Consider the following 18,560-nt stretch of genomic DNA (forward strand, 5'->3'; position numbering starts at 1 on the left):
CCCCATCTGGTGTTCTGCAGGCTCAGAAGTGTTTCCCAGCATCTAAGTCATACATTCACTGCAATATAAAAATGGCCACAAACCCCAAATTTTTAAAAACTAGTGCAATTTTGTAAGATAGGTTTATTTTGCTTATTTATCAAAGTTAGGCAAAAGAAAAAAAAATACGCACGTATAAGTCACCAGCACTAGAGCAAGCAACCCGAGCACAACAAGGACACACAGATGACCGTAATACATAAGGAGCGTGTGTAGCTGAAGAAAAACACCCAGCGTAGGAAACAAAACTGCAGCGGATTTCGTGTTCCGCGGGGAAGTAGACGATACGGAATGACAGGTGGAAAGAAGCACCGCCGTGCAGAGCGGCGCTAACGCATTTCTGTTGCTTTTCCCCGCTCCAGGACCGTGTCAGCCAGCTGCAGCCCAGCCCCGGGGGCGGCCGCCGGGAGCGACTCCACGCCCGGGGGCCGCAGGCCTCCCAGCCCCGGCAGCGAGGACCAGCGCCGCGGGTAAGGGCGAACCGGCGGGCCGGGGCCGGGGCCGGGGCCGGGAGGAGGAGGAGGAGGAGGAGCCGCCGCCGCCCGCCCCCGCCGGGCGGGTCTGGTGCGTGGCAGAGGCGCCGGCAGCCGCGCAGCCTCCTGCAGCCGCCGGGTGCCTGCGGAGCGGGGCCGCGCCCGGTGCGAATCGGCTCCCGGCGGGCGAGAAGCGGCCTCCATGGTGCCGCCGGCGCCGCTGCTGCTGCTGCTGCCGCTGCTGCCGTTGCCCTGCGCGGTGCTGGCGCTGCTCGGGGCCGAGGGCGGCGGCGGCGGGCGGGAAGGTAAGGGGGGTCCGCGCCGGGGACTCGCGGCTCCGAGGGGGCGGCAGGAGCCCGGGACGCCACCTCGTCGCGGTGGAGCACTCGCGGCCGCTCGGGCTGCGTCCCACCTGGGTCTGCCCTTCCTGCTTTTGAACTTAAGCCGTTCAGGAGTCAGGCGACAGAGCGCACTGGATCCCCAAACTGGCCCCGCTGTTCCCTGAGAGCCACGACGCTCCCAGGGTAACATTATTTTGTCCCCACACGTTCGGTTGGTACGTGGTCCCAAGAGCAATCAGTAGAACAGCAGAGGAATAGGGAAGCTACTGAAGATCAACCAGATTGACAAGGGGGTTCACGCACTGTCGTTCTGCTTAGAAGTTTAGATAATTATTTCTGTCTTCATGAGAGAAGTAGCAATTAAGAGGGGTTTTCATTTTGTTACCTAGAATATTTCCTTGACTATGCTTGATGCTTTTATAATTGCCTTTAATATAAGTTAAAATGTATCTGTTGAAGAGTAGGAAGGGGAATTCTTTAGGCATAACTAAGCAGTATTATTTCTGCATATAGGAGAACTGTTAGACAAATAGGAGTAAGAAATGCACCTCTGTGTGCCATCCCGCCTTTCTTATGCACCTCAGATCTTTCATGCTTTTAACAAGCTTTTGGGGCCCGCTTTGGGAAAAGACAGTGAGGTATGTTGGTTAGGAAAAGGGATTTGGAATTAATTATTTTCCAATTCAGTCGTTTACTTCCAGTATGGCTGTAAGAAAAAAATGAGTTACCTTTTCTGTGCTTCAGCTTCCCCAGGTAATATGAGAAAATGATACCTATCTTCTCTCTTAAAAGTTCTTTCAGATCTCTGCAAAAGCTCTAAGCATAATTATTTGTACTTCTAATTAAATTGTTAGCAAAAAACCTTGGTAAATGTAAATTTAATGCAGAGATTATATTATCCACTACTAAATTGTGCACTGATTTTTCTATTTGATCCCAGTATTAATGATATTTTCTTAAATGTTATTTAACAGGAAGCTGCACAATAATATTTCCCAAGGCACAGCCTAGGGATAAATTCATCCCTTGTTCAAAAATGCAGCTGCAACTGTGCTTTCCCTGTGGAGTCAGGGCGGAAGTAAATAACTCTAAAATTTGTTACTGAACTCGTCGCTACTTTTTACCAATTTCTTTGTAAAAACTCATAAGTCTACTTGATCATTTCATTATGATTTTGATGTCACAATTAAGTCCCTGTGCTAATATCCTGTCCATACAGAATCATCCGTAGTGCTCAAAGAACTTCACAAGTGGTAAATGTCATTTATTACTGTTCTACAGATGGAAAAATGGAGAGCTAGCAAGTTGACTCCCTGCTGCAGAGCAGAGCTAGTGATACAGTCCAGCTCCCCTGGTTCCTCGTCCAGTGCTTGCTTTGTCGAACCACACTGTGTTCATATTTTGCAGTCATACCATTATTAAATGTATTTCTTACATTTATAATTGTCAGCATGGCTCAAGGAGTCAGTGTGTCCAGGGGGCCCAGCTTAACAAAATGAACTACCATTTCCTCGTATGAAAAGTAACTGTGATGTGGATGATTAGGAAGCATAAACCTTCTTTTGGAGGTTTAAAAATGCCTCCATGTGCTACTGAATGTCTTGCCCTGATCAGAAGGATCCTTGTGTGGTGGAGGTGGTATGTCAGGTGTTCAACTGGTGTAACCTGGCTGAGTTCCACTGGCTCCAAGCTGCCAATCTGTTATGTGTGATTTGTGTCTCAAGAAAGGAGCCTGAATGTGCATTGATAGCGTGGAGAAAGACGACAATATCTAAAAAAAAAGATGAAAAGTTTCATTTACTATGGAAGTCAAAAAATAGAAGAGTTTACTGCTCTGTCTCTGGAAATGCCTATCAGCTGCGCCAGTCTTCGGCAAGAACTTTGAGAAGGAGAAAAAGGGGTTAAAGGGGAAGGAGCCGAGGCGGCACAGCTCAGCACAGCACTTCCAGGACTGGACTGAAGGAGTGAGAAGTCTCTTGGGACAGAAAACTCTCGCTACTGCAGAGATTTCTCAGAACAGAAACTGAGCTCCCTGCAAATCAGTGATGAGAAGGGAATCTTTAACGAGGAATTCTGCGTGGGGGGGATTGTGGTCTCTGTGCTGGCTTTTCCATGCTCCTGTGAGTTCACATGGTGCACAGTGAAACCTTTTCTGCCTTAGAAATACGACACCGCTTCCTGCTCATCCCTTGGAGCCTTTCCCTCTCTCATCTGGTCCAGCAAACTTCTGGCAGTCATATTAAACGACATATAAACAGTTTGTTGCTTTCTTGAGGTGATGGCAGGAAAACGAATTCCTAATTTATTTAACATGATTCCTCAGAATTCAGGCTGGATTAGCAGCCAGGCTAATGTCATTCTTTTCTTCTATTATCCTTGTCATATGCCTTCTTCTCCCTTTTCAGGTACTAGAATTTGATGTTTGTTTTTACATTCCTCTCTGGCAAGCCCACGTTTGTCCCCCCCGGCAGTATGATTTCCACCTTCTCAGAAACTGTGAGCTCAGAGCTATCTGATCAAGCTGCCATGGTTTTCTGCATGCCATCATACGGCTAGAAACTTTAATGGCTTTAACATATTCCCTGAGGACATTCATATTTTACTGATTTGTTTGCACCCTGTGACTAGACAGGATGCAACTAACTGGAGTGTGCTGAAGGAGCTGGATTAGGAATGCACTTCATAGAGCTAAAAATCTGCCTTCAGAAATTGCACTTAACGCAGGATTCAAATTCTTTTGTTTGTCAGTCCTTTGTCTGTCTGCATGAATGTCTAAAAAAATACAGTTAAAGCTGACTTTTTACTGACTGCTCTCAATCTTTCCTTCTCTTTATTCTGATGGAGAAAAGGATTTGTCCTTGGGAACATCCTCTTACTTCCTAACTTCTAGCCTTACTCTTATGTTTTACTTTTGATACCCTTGTCAGGTCTGTCTAGTATCCCAGCTCTTCAATCCTGCCTATCTAGGGCACTGGACTCCACATGCCCAGTATATCAGTTTGGGTACACTGGGAAGACACATCTGGTACATCCATTGGAAAATTCATTGTTCCAAGAGGACCCTGCTCAAGCCAAGAAAATGTCCTTTCAGTTATTCCTGGTATTTTCCGATGTCAAAATTGGATGGCAGGATTCATATTTAAACACACTGTTGCCAGAGCCTATACAAATTCCTACTGAAGTAAAGGTATTAAGATGAAGTAGAGCATTTAATCATTACAAAAAAGAAACCAGGACCTCCACAGAAAATTCATATTCCAGTGTTACCCTGGAGAAACTTCTGAAAGAGAACTTCGTTTTTAAGGGACAAGATTGGGAGGGGAATCTTAATGAAAGTGATGGCAGAATTAAATTCACATTGTGTATGTATGGAAAAATCTGAAAAACACCTGTGGAACACAGCAGAAGATTGGAGCAGCCCTGGAGGGGGAATAATAACATTTAGCCTAATTTTGGCTTTCCTTACACGCAGTCAATGCTGAGTGCAACTCTGTGGGGGACAGAAAGCCAATTGCACTGTATGCATGACTTCCAAATGGGCATTTTGTAGTGGTTCTGTTTTTTATTTTCAAGTTTAATTTTCTTCAAACTGAAGAATTGTAGCTTGCACTAGCAGGGTAAAAAAACACTCAATAAATTGTATTTTCTTTTTCCAGTTCATAACTCAATTAAATTTCATATTTTCCCCATTTTTTTACCCAGGACCAAGTTCTAATCTCTGCTGCACAAGTACAAAGCAAAGGAACAGCCTTAGTTGCACTGCAGTTAGTTTTGGGTTCTTCAATCAAACACTGAAAGTTCTGGGCACCTTTACGATGTTCTGTCCCATATGGTAGTTAGTTACTCCAGTGAAAAAACACTGTCTACTTCCATGCTGTCTTTTTTTTTTTCTGTAGGTGTTGCCAATAATCTAGGCAGCAAATAACTGGGATTTGAAGCTGATTTTCTTCCTGAGCTGAAGCTTTGTGGGCAGTGAGAGCACCTATAGTGCTTAAGATTGTAGCGTAGGGATAACTGGGTGCGGTCTAAGCAAGCTGTTTGCTTCTCAGCAGAATATGGTTGCTCCTTGGCTTTACTGCCTCCCTTGCCTGATTTGAAATGAACCTGGACAGCTGTCAATGTTGTGTAGAGCAGACATAATCTCCGTCCATGAACAGCAGTGGCTCTTTAAGCAAAAGTCGGGACTCCTAGGTTCTATTCCTGACTTCATGGCTAACTTGAAGTGTGATACTGGGAAAGTTGCTTTACTTCTCAATGGCTGAGTTTTACTCCTAATGACCTCCCTTTGTCAAATCTGTCAGGTACCTTTAAGAATAACAGTTCCTACTTTGGCTCAGTGTCTGATAGTAAAGTCTCTTTGTTAAATATGGAACAGTAGGCTGTGAAAACAAGCAAACTGATCGTATATCTCTTGTGCTTTCTCCTGCAAGCAGAAAACCTGCTCGTTCTTACTGTTGCCACCAAGCAAACTGAGGGATTCAGACGCTTCAGAAGATCAGCCCAGTTCTTCAACTACAAAGTCCAGGTGATGGCCAACAGCCTCAGTAGTAGCTGGTGAAAGGGAATTTTGAAATGGGCACTCCTTTGAGTGTGGAATGGATAAGACTTGGCCACAAAGTAATTAAACAAAAGCCCAAGAGAGGACATGCCCTTTCGGCTGTCTGAGAGATACTGTGGCAGCTGGCATTTCTGCAGCAGTCTTTCTTATGCCATCCCCAATAGTGGCTTGAGATGAGATCCATGGCTCCTGCTCAGGGGAGCCCCAAGACACATTTGCACTGCAATGCTGAAACGTAATGGTGCAAAATGGGAAGCTCCCGTCACTGTTGCTGAGAGTACTTTTTTATTGTGCTATGTGTTATTCTGACTCTCCATCTCAGAGGAGAGTTCAAAGACTGGCATATATGCCTGGTGCCTCCATCCTGAAATTGTTTTTTTTGTTGTTTTGTTTTGCATTGGGAGTAATCAGGATTGGTGAGGCTGTGAGTTCTGGTCCTTTTATGTGAGTCTTGCTGGGAAAATGACCTGTTCAGTAGACCTTTTGCCTGTCTCCTTTAGGTGCTGGGGCTGGATGAGGAATGGCAGGGTGGAGATGACAAGAAGCCAGCAGGAGGTGGGCAGAAGGTCCGTCTCTTGAAATCAGCTTTAAAGGAGTATGCAGATAAAGAAGACTTGATCATCCTTTTCACAGAAAGGTAATGGGTTGGAAAGGATTTGCCATGAACTGAATTATAAGGCTGTTTGGACAGGTTCTTACTAAGAAGAAACTAACTGTGAAGTAGGTTACTTGTGGAAGATGTGTCCAGATCTCCTGCGTTTTTTCCCCCTGAATTCTCTGTAGTCTCCTGAGTGTTGGTGTGAGCTGCATCCGTGGCAGCTGGGAAGGTCTGACTGTAATGGGCTGATTCCAGCTCTTGTATAAAGTTGATAGCATTATACCTGTTTCTGCCAGGGTGGAATTTGGCTGCCTCTATCTCCAGAAAACAAACAGGCAAGTTCTGTGGATCTGGGCAGGCCTTTCTCAGTGGAATTATTTGTGAGGCAGACTGCAACACAATTAGTTGGCCAGAGAAATGTGAAGAGGGAAAATGATGGGTTGGAGTCTCAGTGCCTTTTCCTGTGCCCAGAAACAAGCAGGCCTGGGATACAAGTGTGTATCTTTAGCTCCCATGACAGGGAGATCATCTTTTGCAGCTCTGAGTGTCTACGTGTATTTAGAAGGGTAGGGAATGATTCATCTCCGGAATGAGCAAATTTTTCACTCACCAAAAGTTAGTTTGAGGTATGCAAATCTCTTGCAGAGAATGCAGATCTCATTCTGGGAGCACTGGGAATTAGTCAGTTCTGCTCAGTACTGAGAAGACAATGACTGGAGTCCAATATCCAGGGACTGGGGTCCAGCATAGTCCCCACCTCTGAAGAACTGCAGAGAGCTCTGTGGAGAGTGGCAAGATGCCAAAAGATGTAAAAAGCATGGCCTGTGGTTTTTTTTAGTCTAGAAAGAAGGAGTGTGGATACAAAGGAGTGGCAGAATAAATCTTCTTCCAGCAAGTGGAAGGTTGTTACAAAGAGTGAGGGCATCAGTGATTCACAATTCCAAAAGGCATAAAAACAAGATGAGATCAGCCTGTTTTTCAGCTTGGGAGACTTGGTTTCATTATTAGTGAAAACTTTCTAAAAGTAAGAATGGTTAAGCATGGGAATACGCTGCATCAAGACGCTGTGGAATCTCCAGCAGTGCAAATGCTTAAAAATGTTCAAAGTAACTTCCCTTGGGGCAGTGTAAACCTGTTTGATCCTGCTTTTAGACAGTCAGTGGACTGTCTGGATTCTTGAGATCCATCTGTGTTTCCCGTTGATTTCTAAGTAACATCTTCCACTCTATGAATAAGATTGCACTTTAGTTAGTTGTAATTATGACAAAAATATAATATTGTGAAGCAGAACTAAAAGAAGGGGATTCTAAATGAATCCCCTGTTTCTAGTTGCTTTTCTCACTGGCCTGTTTTCCTGACTCCACACTTTTCTGTCCTTTTTTGTCTATCTTTTACTCTAGTTATGATGTGCTGTTTGCATCGGGCCCCACGGAGCTGCTGAAGAAGTTCAAACAAGCCAAGAGCAAAGTTGTCTTCTCAGCAGAGAACTACATCTATCCTGACAGAAGGTTGGAAGTCAAGTACCCTCAGGTGCGAGATGGAAAGCGCTTCCTGGGCTCTGGAGGTAAGAGGGAAAGCTAGGCTCCTGTCATTTTCCTGCAGGAAGGGACATGGCTATGAATCACATCTAGAGGATAGGAACCTGCTGTTTGCAGTGAGAATGATTTTTTCAGGGGATGGGTATCTGAGCTTTTCTGATGCTGAGGATTAAGGGTTCTATCCCAGTGTCATTCCATGCTGGGAAGGGTGATTTATACATGCTTTTACTGAAAGCTGATATGTCTCTGCTGCACCACAGGGTGGAGTGAGACTTTGTGTGAAAGAAGTGAGTGTGTGTATGCATGAGTACTTTTGGGTTGTCTGGACTGAAATACTGTGTTTCTCTTCATCCTTATTCCTGCAGGCTTCATAGGCTATGCTCCAAACCTGAACAAGCTTGTGGAAGAGTGGAAGGGAGAAGACGATGACAGTGACCAGCTCTTTTATACCACTATCTTCTTGGATCCAGAAAAACGGGTAAGTGTACCTGAATTTTGGTGTTAGGAGGAATTGTCTGAGAAGCGTTGCAGCTGATCCATTTCCATGCAGCATCCCTGCTGACAGTAAAAGAAGTTAACCATGTATATGTTGCCCTGTAATGGCTGCTCTAGCAGCCTTACGTGGAAGAGGCCACTAGTATGTCCCATTATCCACTTCCCTTGTGAAATTTGCATTTTAGCAACCACACCCTTTGTTCTGTTATTAGCAGTTTTTATCTTTATGCTTAAAATTTGACTAGGAACACAGGTATCTTAAAACAAGTCTCATTGTAAACTCATACTAATATATGTATGTGCCGATGTTTAAAGCTGTCGATTGTCGTGGAACCAATCAGTCTCCTCCCAAGGGATGTGAAATCCAAACTTTAAGTGTGTATCTTCCCTGCAGGCTGCAGTACTAACTTAAGGCGTACGCAGCCTAGCACTGAAGTACATTGTAGGTACAGGGGCAGATGAGGCCTGAGCAGATTTGAGGTGATACAAGGGACAGCTTTGTAACTACTGATGTGCCACAGGACAGGGGTCATAGGCGTCACATTGGGTAGCCCTACTGGAACGAAGAGGCTGCCACTGCCTTCAGCAAATACCTCTAGATCCTGGCCCTCAAAATTGTGTCAGCCTATGTAGCATGCCACATAACATCATACTGAAGACTGGAATGGACCCCGTAAGCATCATGTGTTCCAACACCATGTGTCATACTGTAGTACACATTAATCCAGCCCACGGGGTGATTCTGCTTCTGTTGTCCCTGCCCAGCTCTGTGTAACACAGTGCAGGCTGTTTGTGAGGGATGCCACAAATGCTTGAGAACTAAGAAGTAAAACTGTGACAGTAAACTCAGGGGGAATCATTAAAAATAGGAAAGCGCCTTCAGACTGGTTAGAAAAGGAGTTGCACTTTTTTACCTCCCCAAGTCTGAGTGTGGCCCGTGATATTTTAACATGAACAGCTCCTTTAATATTCTCATCTGCAGTTCTGGTCCTGTGCCACACAAAGGCTGAGTAGTTCCACTGACTTGGCATTCAGACACCGGATGTTAGCACCCTGCCGTCCTCTCCAGTAATCAGTCTTAACAGACGCCTGGAGGAACGCTGAACTCTGTTAAGTCAGAGCTTGTTTTTAGTGTGACAGAAATCCAGTCAGAGTGTGACTTGCAGCAGGGGATAAAAACAGAGATTGCACAAGCTGGCCTTACACCCTTGCTGTGTTCTGGTTTGACACTGGTGCCTGGGGCAATATTTGGGGTAACCCTAGCCCTGTGGATAGATGGCAAGAAACTGCCTTCACAGCAGATATTTTTGCTGTCTTGGCAGTCCTGCGTATTATACATGGGTTTTATATGACTGTGGTGCAAGTGTGCTTCATTAATATGCTTCATATTTCTGCATTATTGGCACTCCCAGAGCAGTTTTAAAGTGTTTATTTATATGGTTTAGCCTAATATAACATGTTTGAACCGTTTTAGAAATGGTGAATTGTTTCAAATTCAAATGAAAATGAGGATTAGCTGGGAGTGTTCTCAGGCTTCAGGGCTTGGAGAATATGAAAATGATTATAAGAATTTGATGTATCTTTACTTAGTGTAGAGTCTGTCACATGTAAAAAATGAGTGCCTGCTTGTGTTCTAATTAAGATTATTTATCTCACTCTTCTAAAGGAAAGTATCAACATCAGTCTAGACCAAAGAAGCCGGATCTTCCAGAACCTGAATGGAGCATTAGGTGAGATGAAAGAAGAGGCTCATTTCTCCTTGGAATACAACTGAATGCTGACACCGGAAATAAAGCTGTGATGTGGGTGAAGGGATTAAATTTCAGAAATTCTTATCCCTGAAGAACAAGCCCCAGTAAAAAGTCTCTGCCAGAGTCTTGGGATTTATTTGCAATTCCACTGCGACCAACTAGGTTCTGACTGTAATTCCCTCTTCACTTGGGGGAATGCAGGTCAGGTTTTCCATCTTATACCTCCTTGCCACTTTGATCTCCAAGTATGTCAGATTGCATTAGCCTTACGGATTGAAACTGGGAGGGACTTCACTGCAAGTAATAACACACAACCCTGCCTAGGGCCTGCCTCTCTTTCCGCTTCAGAACAGTGTCTGGAATGACATAGAAGGTGAGATGCAGCCAGACACTGCCAGTGAGTACTCACTGACCCGCACCAGGCTTCTGACCAGCTGATTACTCTAGTTCTGGCTTATGTGATCCACCTATTCTCCTGGGACTACTGCCTAATGTTTTCAGTTTACTGGCTTGCTTCAACCCCTATTTATTTAATCAGGTAAAAAATGGCAAGAGCCAAGTTTTTGGCTCTTGTGCTCATTATAAGAATGAAAGACTGGAGCTTAAACCTGAGCTAGTCTACTATTCTGAACATTTTCTCTCCTTCCTGGATATAGTCTGTAGTCCTCAAACTACTTGTATATGGCTGTCCAGGTCCATGCTTTCATCTTCTAGCAATTGTTCAGTAGGAACAAGGCATTGTGTTGCTAATTATTAATAAAAGCTGTCTGATAACGTGATGGCAATGTGATTTCCAGATGAGGTGGTTCTGAAGTTTGAAAATGCACGAGTGAGAGCAAGAAACTTGTTATATGACACTCTGCCTGTGGTGATTCATGGAAATGGACCCACCAAGGTAAGCAGGAGCCCTGAGAGAAAGGTTTGGTATGAGTTTGTTGCAAAGTGACCCTTTGTGCGTGAGTGTATCAGGCTACTATCCTCCCACATACTGACTTTACCTGCATCCATGGTCCAAGGCCATAGCAGCAAGATGGGTCTGGTTTGAAGATCAGCTTGTACTTAGACCCTCAGGCTGTTGTGCTTTTCAGACTTTTTAGTCCAGGAAGAAGGTAAATGAAGTTCTGACGGAATCTGATCTCACACCAGGGGGTGGAGGCAAAGAAACTCCTCTGCCCTGTGTGTGGAACATGGCAAATTCCCTTTTGCAGCTGCAGCTGAACTACCTGGGAAACTACATTCCTCAAATATGGACGTTTGAGACTGGCTGCACTGTGTGTGATGAAGGCCTGCGAAGCCTCACAGGGTTTAAGGTAAGGCTGATGTCTATCCCAAGCATTTGAAACAGGTGTTACAATGGGATCTTGTGTTTCTGGTGTCATACATGAGCCACCACTTCTTTCCTCTTCTCACTGAATGTAGGATGATGCGTTGCCACTGATTCTGATTGGCATTTTCATTGAGCAGCCCACTCCATTCCTCTCCCAGTTCTTCTTGCGGCTTCGTAACCTCCATTACCCAAAACAACGGATCCAGCTCTTCATTCACAACCATGTAAGTAAAGTTCTTAGCAAATGCTGGGAAAATGCCTTCCTACTGCCCCAGTCACCTTTGCAACCTTTGACTAGACTGCCAGGCTCTATAACTGCAGTATTATCTGCAAAGGCACCTATAAAATAGCTCCATCCAGCAGTAAAGCTGTAGAGATGGAAAGAGCTGTTGCTCACCTGGTTTGGCATTCTCAAGAACAGGAGGCTGAGCAGCCTGGGATGAGCTCATGTCACCTGTTTTTCCTTATTCTTCTTTTGGCATAGGAACAACATCACCTGACGCAGGTGGACTCATTTGTTGAGGAGCACGGCAAAGAATATCTTGCCATCAAAGTGATTGGGCCAGATGATGAGGTGGAGAATGCTGAAGCACGTAACTTGGGCATGTAAGTGAAGAGGCCAAACTTGAGGGCTACCAGAGTCAGCTTGTGTCCAGGCAAGCTAAGGCAATCCTTTTTTTTTTTTTTTTTTTTTTTTTGAGAATCATCACTGTTAAGCAGATGTTTCTCTTCTTTCAGTCAGGTAGTAGCAGAGAATCTTGCTGTGATCAGGAGGTGTAAGTTTAAGCTCAGGTCTGGATTTGGGCCAGCTGTAAATGGGTACCCGCTGGTACCCATTTGTGCTGGAAAACAAAGTTGGCTAAGTGTGGTGTTGGCTACATCTTTGTGTGCTGTTGGCTACTGAAACTGATGTGCTTTTACTATGCTAGCCCTCTGAGCTGTTAGGTTTAACTGAATTTTGACTTCTCTGAATGCCTAAAAGAAGACCCTTAGGCCAGACAGTGAGGAAATTCTTGCTGTTCTGTCCCTTTTCTTACTCTGTCCTAGGAGAATTTTCACCTGACTTTTTTGCTCTCTGACCGTAGGGATTTGTGCAGAAAGGATCCTGACTGTGACTATTACTTTAGTTTGGATGCTGACATAGTTCTGAAGAACACAGAGACTCTAAGGATCCTGATTGAACAGAACAAGTGAGTTCTTTGGTCTGTGTAATCCTTACTGGGCGTGTTTCACATTGGGAATATGGTGAGATCTTTTATCACTGTGAGATGTGTAAGGCACTAGGTGAACCCTGCTGGGGATGGAATGTTCAGCAAATGCCTCTTATTTGGTCATTTTTTACAGTAGTGGCCAATCCCTGAATTTTAGGCAATGGATGTAAATCATCCCTAGCTTTGCCTTTATATAATGGCTAGAACAAATCAGATTCTAGGAGACCTGTGGCTGGATGCAGTTACATATGAGATTGTGATGGCATTTGCCCTTGCTTAAGTAGAATTTTATTCCACCAGAGTTAGTAGAAGCAGCAGCTGTGTAAGTGAGGGAGAATCTGACTCTTACAGTTGTGTGGTTTATAAATCTTTGTAGCATCCTGTCTTGCAATTCCCTTTCTTTTGTGCTCGCAGGCTGGTGATTGCCCCGCTGGTAAGTCGGCTTGAGAAGTTGTGGTCAAATTTCTGGGGAGCACTGAGCCCTGATGGGTACTATGCCCGCTCGGAAGATTATGTGGATATTGTTCAAAGGCGGAGGGTGTGAGTATACAAAGATAGTTTCTTACTGATAGAATCCCTTAAATATAAAGCTTGCTGCTGCACATGGTCATCAAACACAACTATGCTTGTGTATAAAAAAAGAAAGTCTGCATTCCTAACTGGAACCTGCTATGGGTTCTATCTTGTACAGAGACCATACACACTTCAGGCCGACTTCCTTATGATCAGAGTAAGGGGTTGAGAGTTCTGACAGCTGAAACAGCTTCATTTTATTCATGTCATGTTTTCCCACCTGCATATTATAGTTAGTGTGATTCTTAAAATCCCATAAAAGCTTTCTAAGCTTTATCAGATAGTCTTCATAAAACAGTAGGCGATCCTTGGATGAAAGATTCACAAAATATTATTGTTGTTTCATTTATATTCTTGAGGAGCCCTTTTTTTTAGGTCAGTGTATGCGCAGTAAATGCTGGAAATCAGCTTATGCACTTTTGGCTGGTTCAGTTATTTTAAATCATTGAAAAAAAATTATGTTGATCTCTCTGGGAAGAGGCTCAAGCCATTAATTATGTCCCTAACAGAAACACACAGTAGCAATTAATTGCTTTCACAGCAGACTAGGATTTGTGCTGTTTAAAAGCTCTGGCAATAGAACTGATTTTTCCTGGAATGACAATTCCTGTTGGTATGGTTTCTCCCTACTGATTTGAGTTGGCTCATTTTGGCTAGCCTGGCTGATGTTGCAGGGCTGCCTGCCATCCCATCGAGTCCTGCAGTTTCTTTCTTACTGTTATTTCATGTCTTAGTCTCCTACTTCTGTGTTTCAGCGGGCTTTGGAACGTTCCCTATATCAGTGGCGCTTACATGGTTAAAGCCAACGCTCTGCGATCAGAACTTGACCAGGGAGATCTCTTCCACAGCGGAAAGCTGGATGCTGACATGGCTTTTTGCCACAATGTTCGGAATCAGGTCAGTTGAGGAGACAGAAGCTGGCAGTGGAGGAGTACATGCCATGGTGGAGGTGACAAGCTAAAGTGGTTTCAAGGCATTCACCTCTGCCAGGCCATGGGACAGGATGCATTGGCATTACTTGATTCTATGGAGTCTTGGAACAGTGTGAGATTTCTGTCTTGCTGTGAAACCACCCAGAGCCAGGGAGCATTAAATGCAGATCACATTTTTGTTCTTGGACCTATCCAGGGCTGTTCTAAGTGGGGACAGCAGGAGAAAAAGGAAGAACCTCATCTTAGGGCTCCTGCTCTACTCTGCTTCCATCCCTGGCTGATGACAGGCACAGGATTTCTGGCTCTGGCTGTAACCTTTCAGAGTTCCTCATATCCAGGGTGGAAATTGAAGTGAAGGCCCATGGGAGAAAGAATGAGTAGATAAACAGCTTAAAGCCATCATCACTCGAGAACTGTCCAGTGCTTATATTTCATAATGGCTCACAGGAATGTGAGGCCTGGAAACACAGCTTGATTGTTTCCCTTTGTCCTGCAGGGAGTCTTCATGTACCTGACAAATCGGCATCAGTATGGACACATACTCTCTCTGGAGAATTATCAGACAACTCATCTCCACAATGACCTCTGGCAAATATTCAGCAATCCTGAGGTGAGATAACCGGCATGCTCAGCAGGCGTAGCGGTGTGGGATGTGAAGATCTGATGATCAGCTTCACTAATAAGGAAGGTCCAGGCTTTGTTGTATGATGTCTCTCAGGTGGGATGAGGAGCACAGTCACAGAATTTAAAGGCAGGGTGTTTATGTGATTCATAATGACATCTAGATCTCCAAAGCCTGAGAAATACTGCCGTTGCAGCGCCTGACCTTTCATTGCCTCTTTAGCCAGGCTGTACAAAAATGACTAATTTGCTTATCTTTTAACTGCAGGACTGGAGAGAAAAGTACATCCATGAAAACTACACAGCAGCTCTGAAAGGGAAATTGGTGGAAGTGGTAAGAAAACTTTGCTCTTATCCATCAGAATGGGAGATTAGCATCAGGATAATGCTTATATTATCACCATTCTTATTCTCAGAAGTAAGCAGCTCAGCACTACCTCAAGTCTTTCAGATCCAGAGGAAACATGACCTTGAAAGTATTTTTAGGGCCAAATCATTCTTTTAGAAGTACCTGTTCAGCTGCCTTTAAGTAGAAACGGGGCACATGAATCAGAAGGCAAATTTCTATCTTCAGTATTTTAGTTACTTTCCACTTAATCTGACCCTGCCTACCATCTGTCTTGTTTAATTCCTCTTTTCTCAAGCACCTGCCCTTGTTTCTGCCATTCTGACCTGTCCACTTTTTTCCAGCCCTGCCCAGATGTTTACTGGTTCCCCATATTCACTGAGGCTGCATGTGATGAGCTGGTGGAAGAAATGGAACATTATGGCCAGTGGTCCACAGGTGACAATACGGTAAGAAAAAGCAGGAGCTTCTTGATTTCTAGGTCACACCATTTTCCATGAGTATTTGTGGCAATAGTGTCTCCTCTAGGATGGCATTAGATCCAGTGGTTAAACCAGGAAACTGGAGGCAGTAGTCCTAACTTGGCTTCTGATTAACTCTGTGGTTTTGCACACGTTCTCATATGTGAATTGTTTTTTCTGAGTCCTCTGTAGTATCCTCTGAAGCTACAATGTTCAGCCCTTCTGATGGTAATATTGTCTACCTTGTGGGTTTAATTAATGTTTGGAATGAGTTTTCCATCCTGAAAATCCTGATGAATAAACCTTATATTATTTGTAATTACCAGAAACAAGTGCTTTTCATACTTGAAGTCCAAGGTGCCCATCCTCACAGATGTTTTGATGATTCAATTTCAGGACAGCAGAATACAAGGGGGATATGAGAATGTCCCAACTATTGACATCCACATGAACCAAATTGGCTTTGAAAGAGAGTGGTATAAGTTTCTTCTGGACTATATTGCACCTATCACAGAGAAACTGTACCCAGGATACTATACCAAGGTAGGTATACCTTGGCACCTCCTACTATTGCGACTGTGTAAAGGAAAGGCCTCTAGGTTCTCCTACCGATATGTATACTGTTTCCCAGTATGGAGGAACTCACCCTGGAGTATGACATCAGTATATGCATCAAGAAATACATGATTTTGTGAGAACATTCTCCTGACTTACTGTGTCTCTTCTCTCTTAGCGGTGAAATACAATTTAAATGTTACACCATGCCTGGAGCTCAGTAGCTATGGAATACTACAGCCCTGTAACATGTGTGTATTTTGTTCTTCTTCCCTGCAGACTCAGTTTGAGCTAGCCTTTGTAGTTCGCTACAAGCCTGATGAGCAGCCCTCTCTAATGCCTCATCATGATGCTTCCACCTTTACCATTAACATTGCTCTGAACCGAGTTGGAATAGACTACGAGGTAAGTGTTTGTGGGTGTGTCAAGAGCCAGACATGCAGTACCAGCCTTCTGGGAAACCCTTCCCTTATCCATGTCTGGGTTCTTCACAACAAGAAATGCAATTAATGACTGGGTTAGGATAGTGGATTTTTGAATGCCTGTGGCAAGGGATTCCCTGAGCACCTTCCCACACTTTCAGAAGGGCCTCCAGGAGAAGGCAGAGATCCTTTCCCTGACATGCTTTTACCAAGCTGATGCCTCTCTTGTTTTGTTCCTCTCAGGGAGGAGGTTGCCGGTTCCTGCGCTACAATTGTTCCATTCGAGCTCCACGGAAAGGCTGGACCCTAATGCATCCAGGACGCCTGACCCACTATCATGAAGGCCTTCCAACCACCAAAGGGACTCGTTATATCGCAGTGTCCTTTCTTGACCCCTAGGGCCATGCTTCACAAGAAGGATCTTTCCCTGGCCCCACTCACTGCTGACTTTGAGTGGAAGCAGGGAATGCTGCTGAAAGTCTCCAAGGCATCGATCAAAGCTATTTGGATATTGATTTTTAATGATATTTTAAGACTCCACTACTGGAAGATCTCCCTCTCTGATACTGCAGGTAATACCTAGGAACGTTGCTGTAGAATTTGGAAGGAGATTTTGTGCCTTCATTTCCGATTCTTCTCCTCATCCACTGTTTCTTGGAAATGCAATTTACTTGAAACTTCACTGCTCGGTTGGCTTTACAGAAATGCTTTCTTGGACTGGAAATCCAGCTTTTTGGAGGCAAGTCACAAGCTCTCTCTCCAAGTAGCTGGAAGCCCATTTCCATCCACTGCATATACAGGAATGGACATTAGAGAATCATTTCTGGACACTATTCCAAATATAAAATCAATCAGGGAGCTGGCTCCAGGAGTCATAACAGTTAAATGTAATATCAGATGAAACTCGGTAGTAAGAGCCTGAAGTTCATCTGATTCCTTACCTCTTTGCATTCATTGGAAACGTATCATGAAGTTCAAAGCAGCAGCAGTGGCCGTCTAGGTGCTTCCTGTTAGCTAAAGGAAGGTATGCTTCTTACACTTTACCTCTGGGATTAGGCTGAAGAGATTAAAAAAAAATAGCCTCCCTATCTTCTATTACTGCAGCTAGAAGGGAGCATGTATACCCAGACAAATTCAGACCAGGTCAGTATGTGTAGATAAAATCTAAGAAAGGGAAGGCTGAGAACAACTAGATCTGCCAGGAGGGCTTTATTGCTGAATCAGCTCAGCTCTATCCCATATTAAGTTTGTCAAAAGCTCTAATCATCTGATAACAATCCAGAGGCCCCAGTGGTTTTGATGGCTTCATTCCAGTTTTTAGTGATTGTTTTAATAATTTTCTTTGCATCTAACTTGAGTGAGCCATCACTGTAAAACAACTGTTCTCTGTTACTTAGAGGAGATCAATTTTCAGTATTCCCATTATTTGAAATTCCCAAAGAAAACACTCCACTGTAGACGCTTCTGCAGTGGGGGCGAGGCTGATAAAGTGTGTGGTTAGAAAGTGCCATGAGCCTGTGGTGAACTGGTGGGTATAAAAATCTGTCTAGAATAGAATTGTGGTTTATGCATGTTGGAGGGGGAACGGGGAGAAACCTCTTCTGCCGTTGTCTATGAGCTCTGCTGATTAGAAACTTCTATTTTCTGGGTCTGCCATACTAGTACATTTCACAAGCAGTAAATCAATACCAAAAATTGTTCTTAGAAAAAAAGTCTTCCTCATCTAAGTTCTCTCTGCCTCCAGACTCTACCATCTAATTTAATTGTCAGGTGTAGAGACACTTAATCTAGTACTGGGCATATTAACGCAGGCAGAATTGCTCATAGCTTTAGGCTTGTGTGTTTGGACAGGGAATCTTACAGTTTGAACGGACCCCGGGAAGGTGACACAGACCCTTTTCCGCTGCTTTCCATGTGCTTTTTAGGCCTATTTGAATGCTACACACTCATGCACACCAAAGGGAGAAAAATCCAGGCAGGGACAATCCGTTTGAAAAGTAAAAAATTAACTAGCTAACAATTCTTGTTACTGCAATCCCGATGAAATGACTCACATGCTGTTACCAAAGGAAGGGACTTCAGAGGCCAATTACTGAGAAGATGGTGAAAAGGTGTATGTATTTATTCAGCATATTTTTTCAGGTTATTTCGTTGTGTTTTTTCTCTGCCCAGTACAGTGATTGCAGTTAATTCGGGGTCTCCCGCGCTCTGGTATTTCACACAAGATGTACAATTTCAAGCAGGGGAGTTTGCATTAAACCATTACCAAACGGTGGCGTTTCGGGGGTGTCGTTCCTTCACCCGGGGGCGTGAAGGGCT

The 18,560-nt window shown here is 44.1% G+C and overlaps 1 protein-coding gene across 2 annotated transcripts; it reads left to right on the forward strand.

The window, feature by feature from the left end:
- The first annotated feature begins 655 nt into the window (after positions 1 to 655).
- On the forward strand, positions 656 to 18,514 carry PLOD1 (procollagen-lysine,2-oxoglutarate 5-dioxygenase 1). Of its 2 annotated transcripts, none has more exons than XM_067310965.1 (19): positions 656 to 817; positions 5,284 to 5,378; positions 5,912 to 6,048; positions 7,410 to 7,573; positions 7,913 to 8,025; positions 9,709 to 9,772; positions 10,591 to 10,688; positions 11,002 to 11,103; positions 11,213 to 11,344; positions 11,605 to 11,726; positions 12,206 to 12,310; positions 12,746 to 12,871; positions 13,660 to 13,801; positions 14,333 to 14,446; positions 14,726 to 14,791; positions 15,148 to 15,252; positions 15,661 to 15,807; positions 16,099 to 16,224; positions 16,485 to 18,514. In XM_067310965.1, the coding sequence occupies exons 1-19, from the start codon at positions 715 to 717 to the stop codon at positions 16,638 to 16,640; spliced, it is 2,217 nt and encodes a 738-aa protein (XP_067167066.1). In that variant the 5' UTR covers positions 656 to 714; the 3' UTR covers positions 16,641 to 18,514. The 2 variants fall into 2 exon arrangements, with proteins under 2 accessions (XP_067167066.1, XP_067167067.1); XM_067310966.1 differs by having other exon boundaries at positions 5,287 to 5,378.
- The last annotated feature ends 46 nt before the right edge of the window (positions 18,515 to 18,560 follow it).

The sequence above is a fragment of the Apteryx mantelli genome, chromosome 26 (assembly GCF_036417845.1).
Source record: "Apteryx mantelli isolate bAptMan1 chromosome 26, bAptMan1.hap1, whole genome shotgun sequence".
NCBI lineage: Eukaryota > Metazoa > Chordata > Aves > Apterygiformes > Apterygidae > Apteryx > Apteryx mantelli.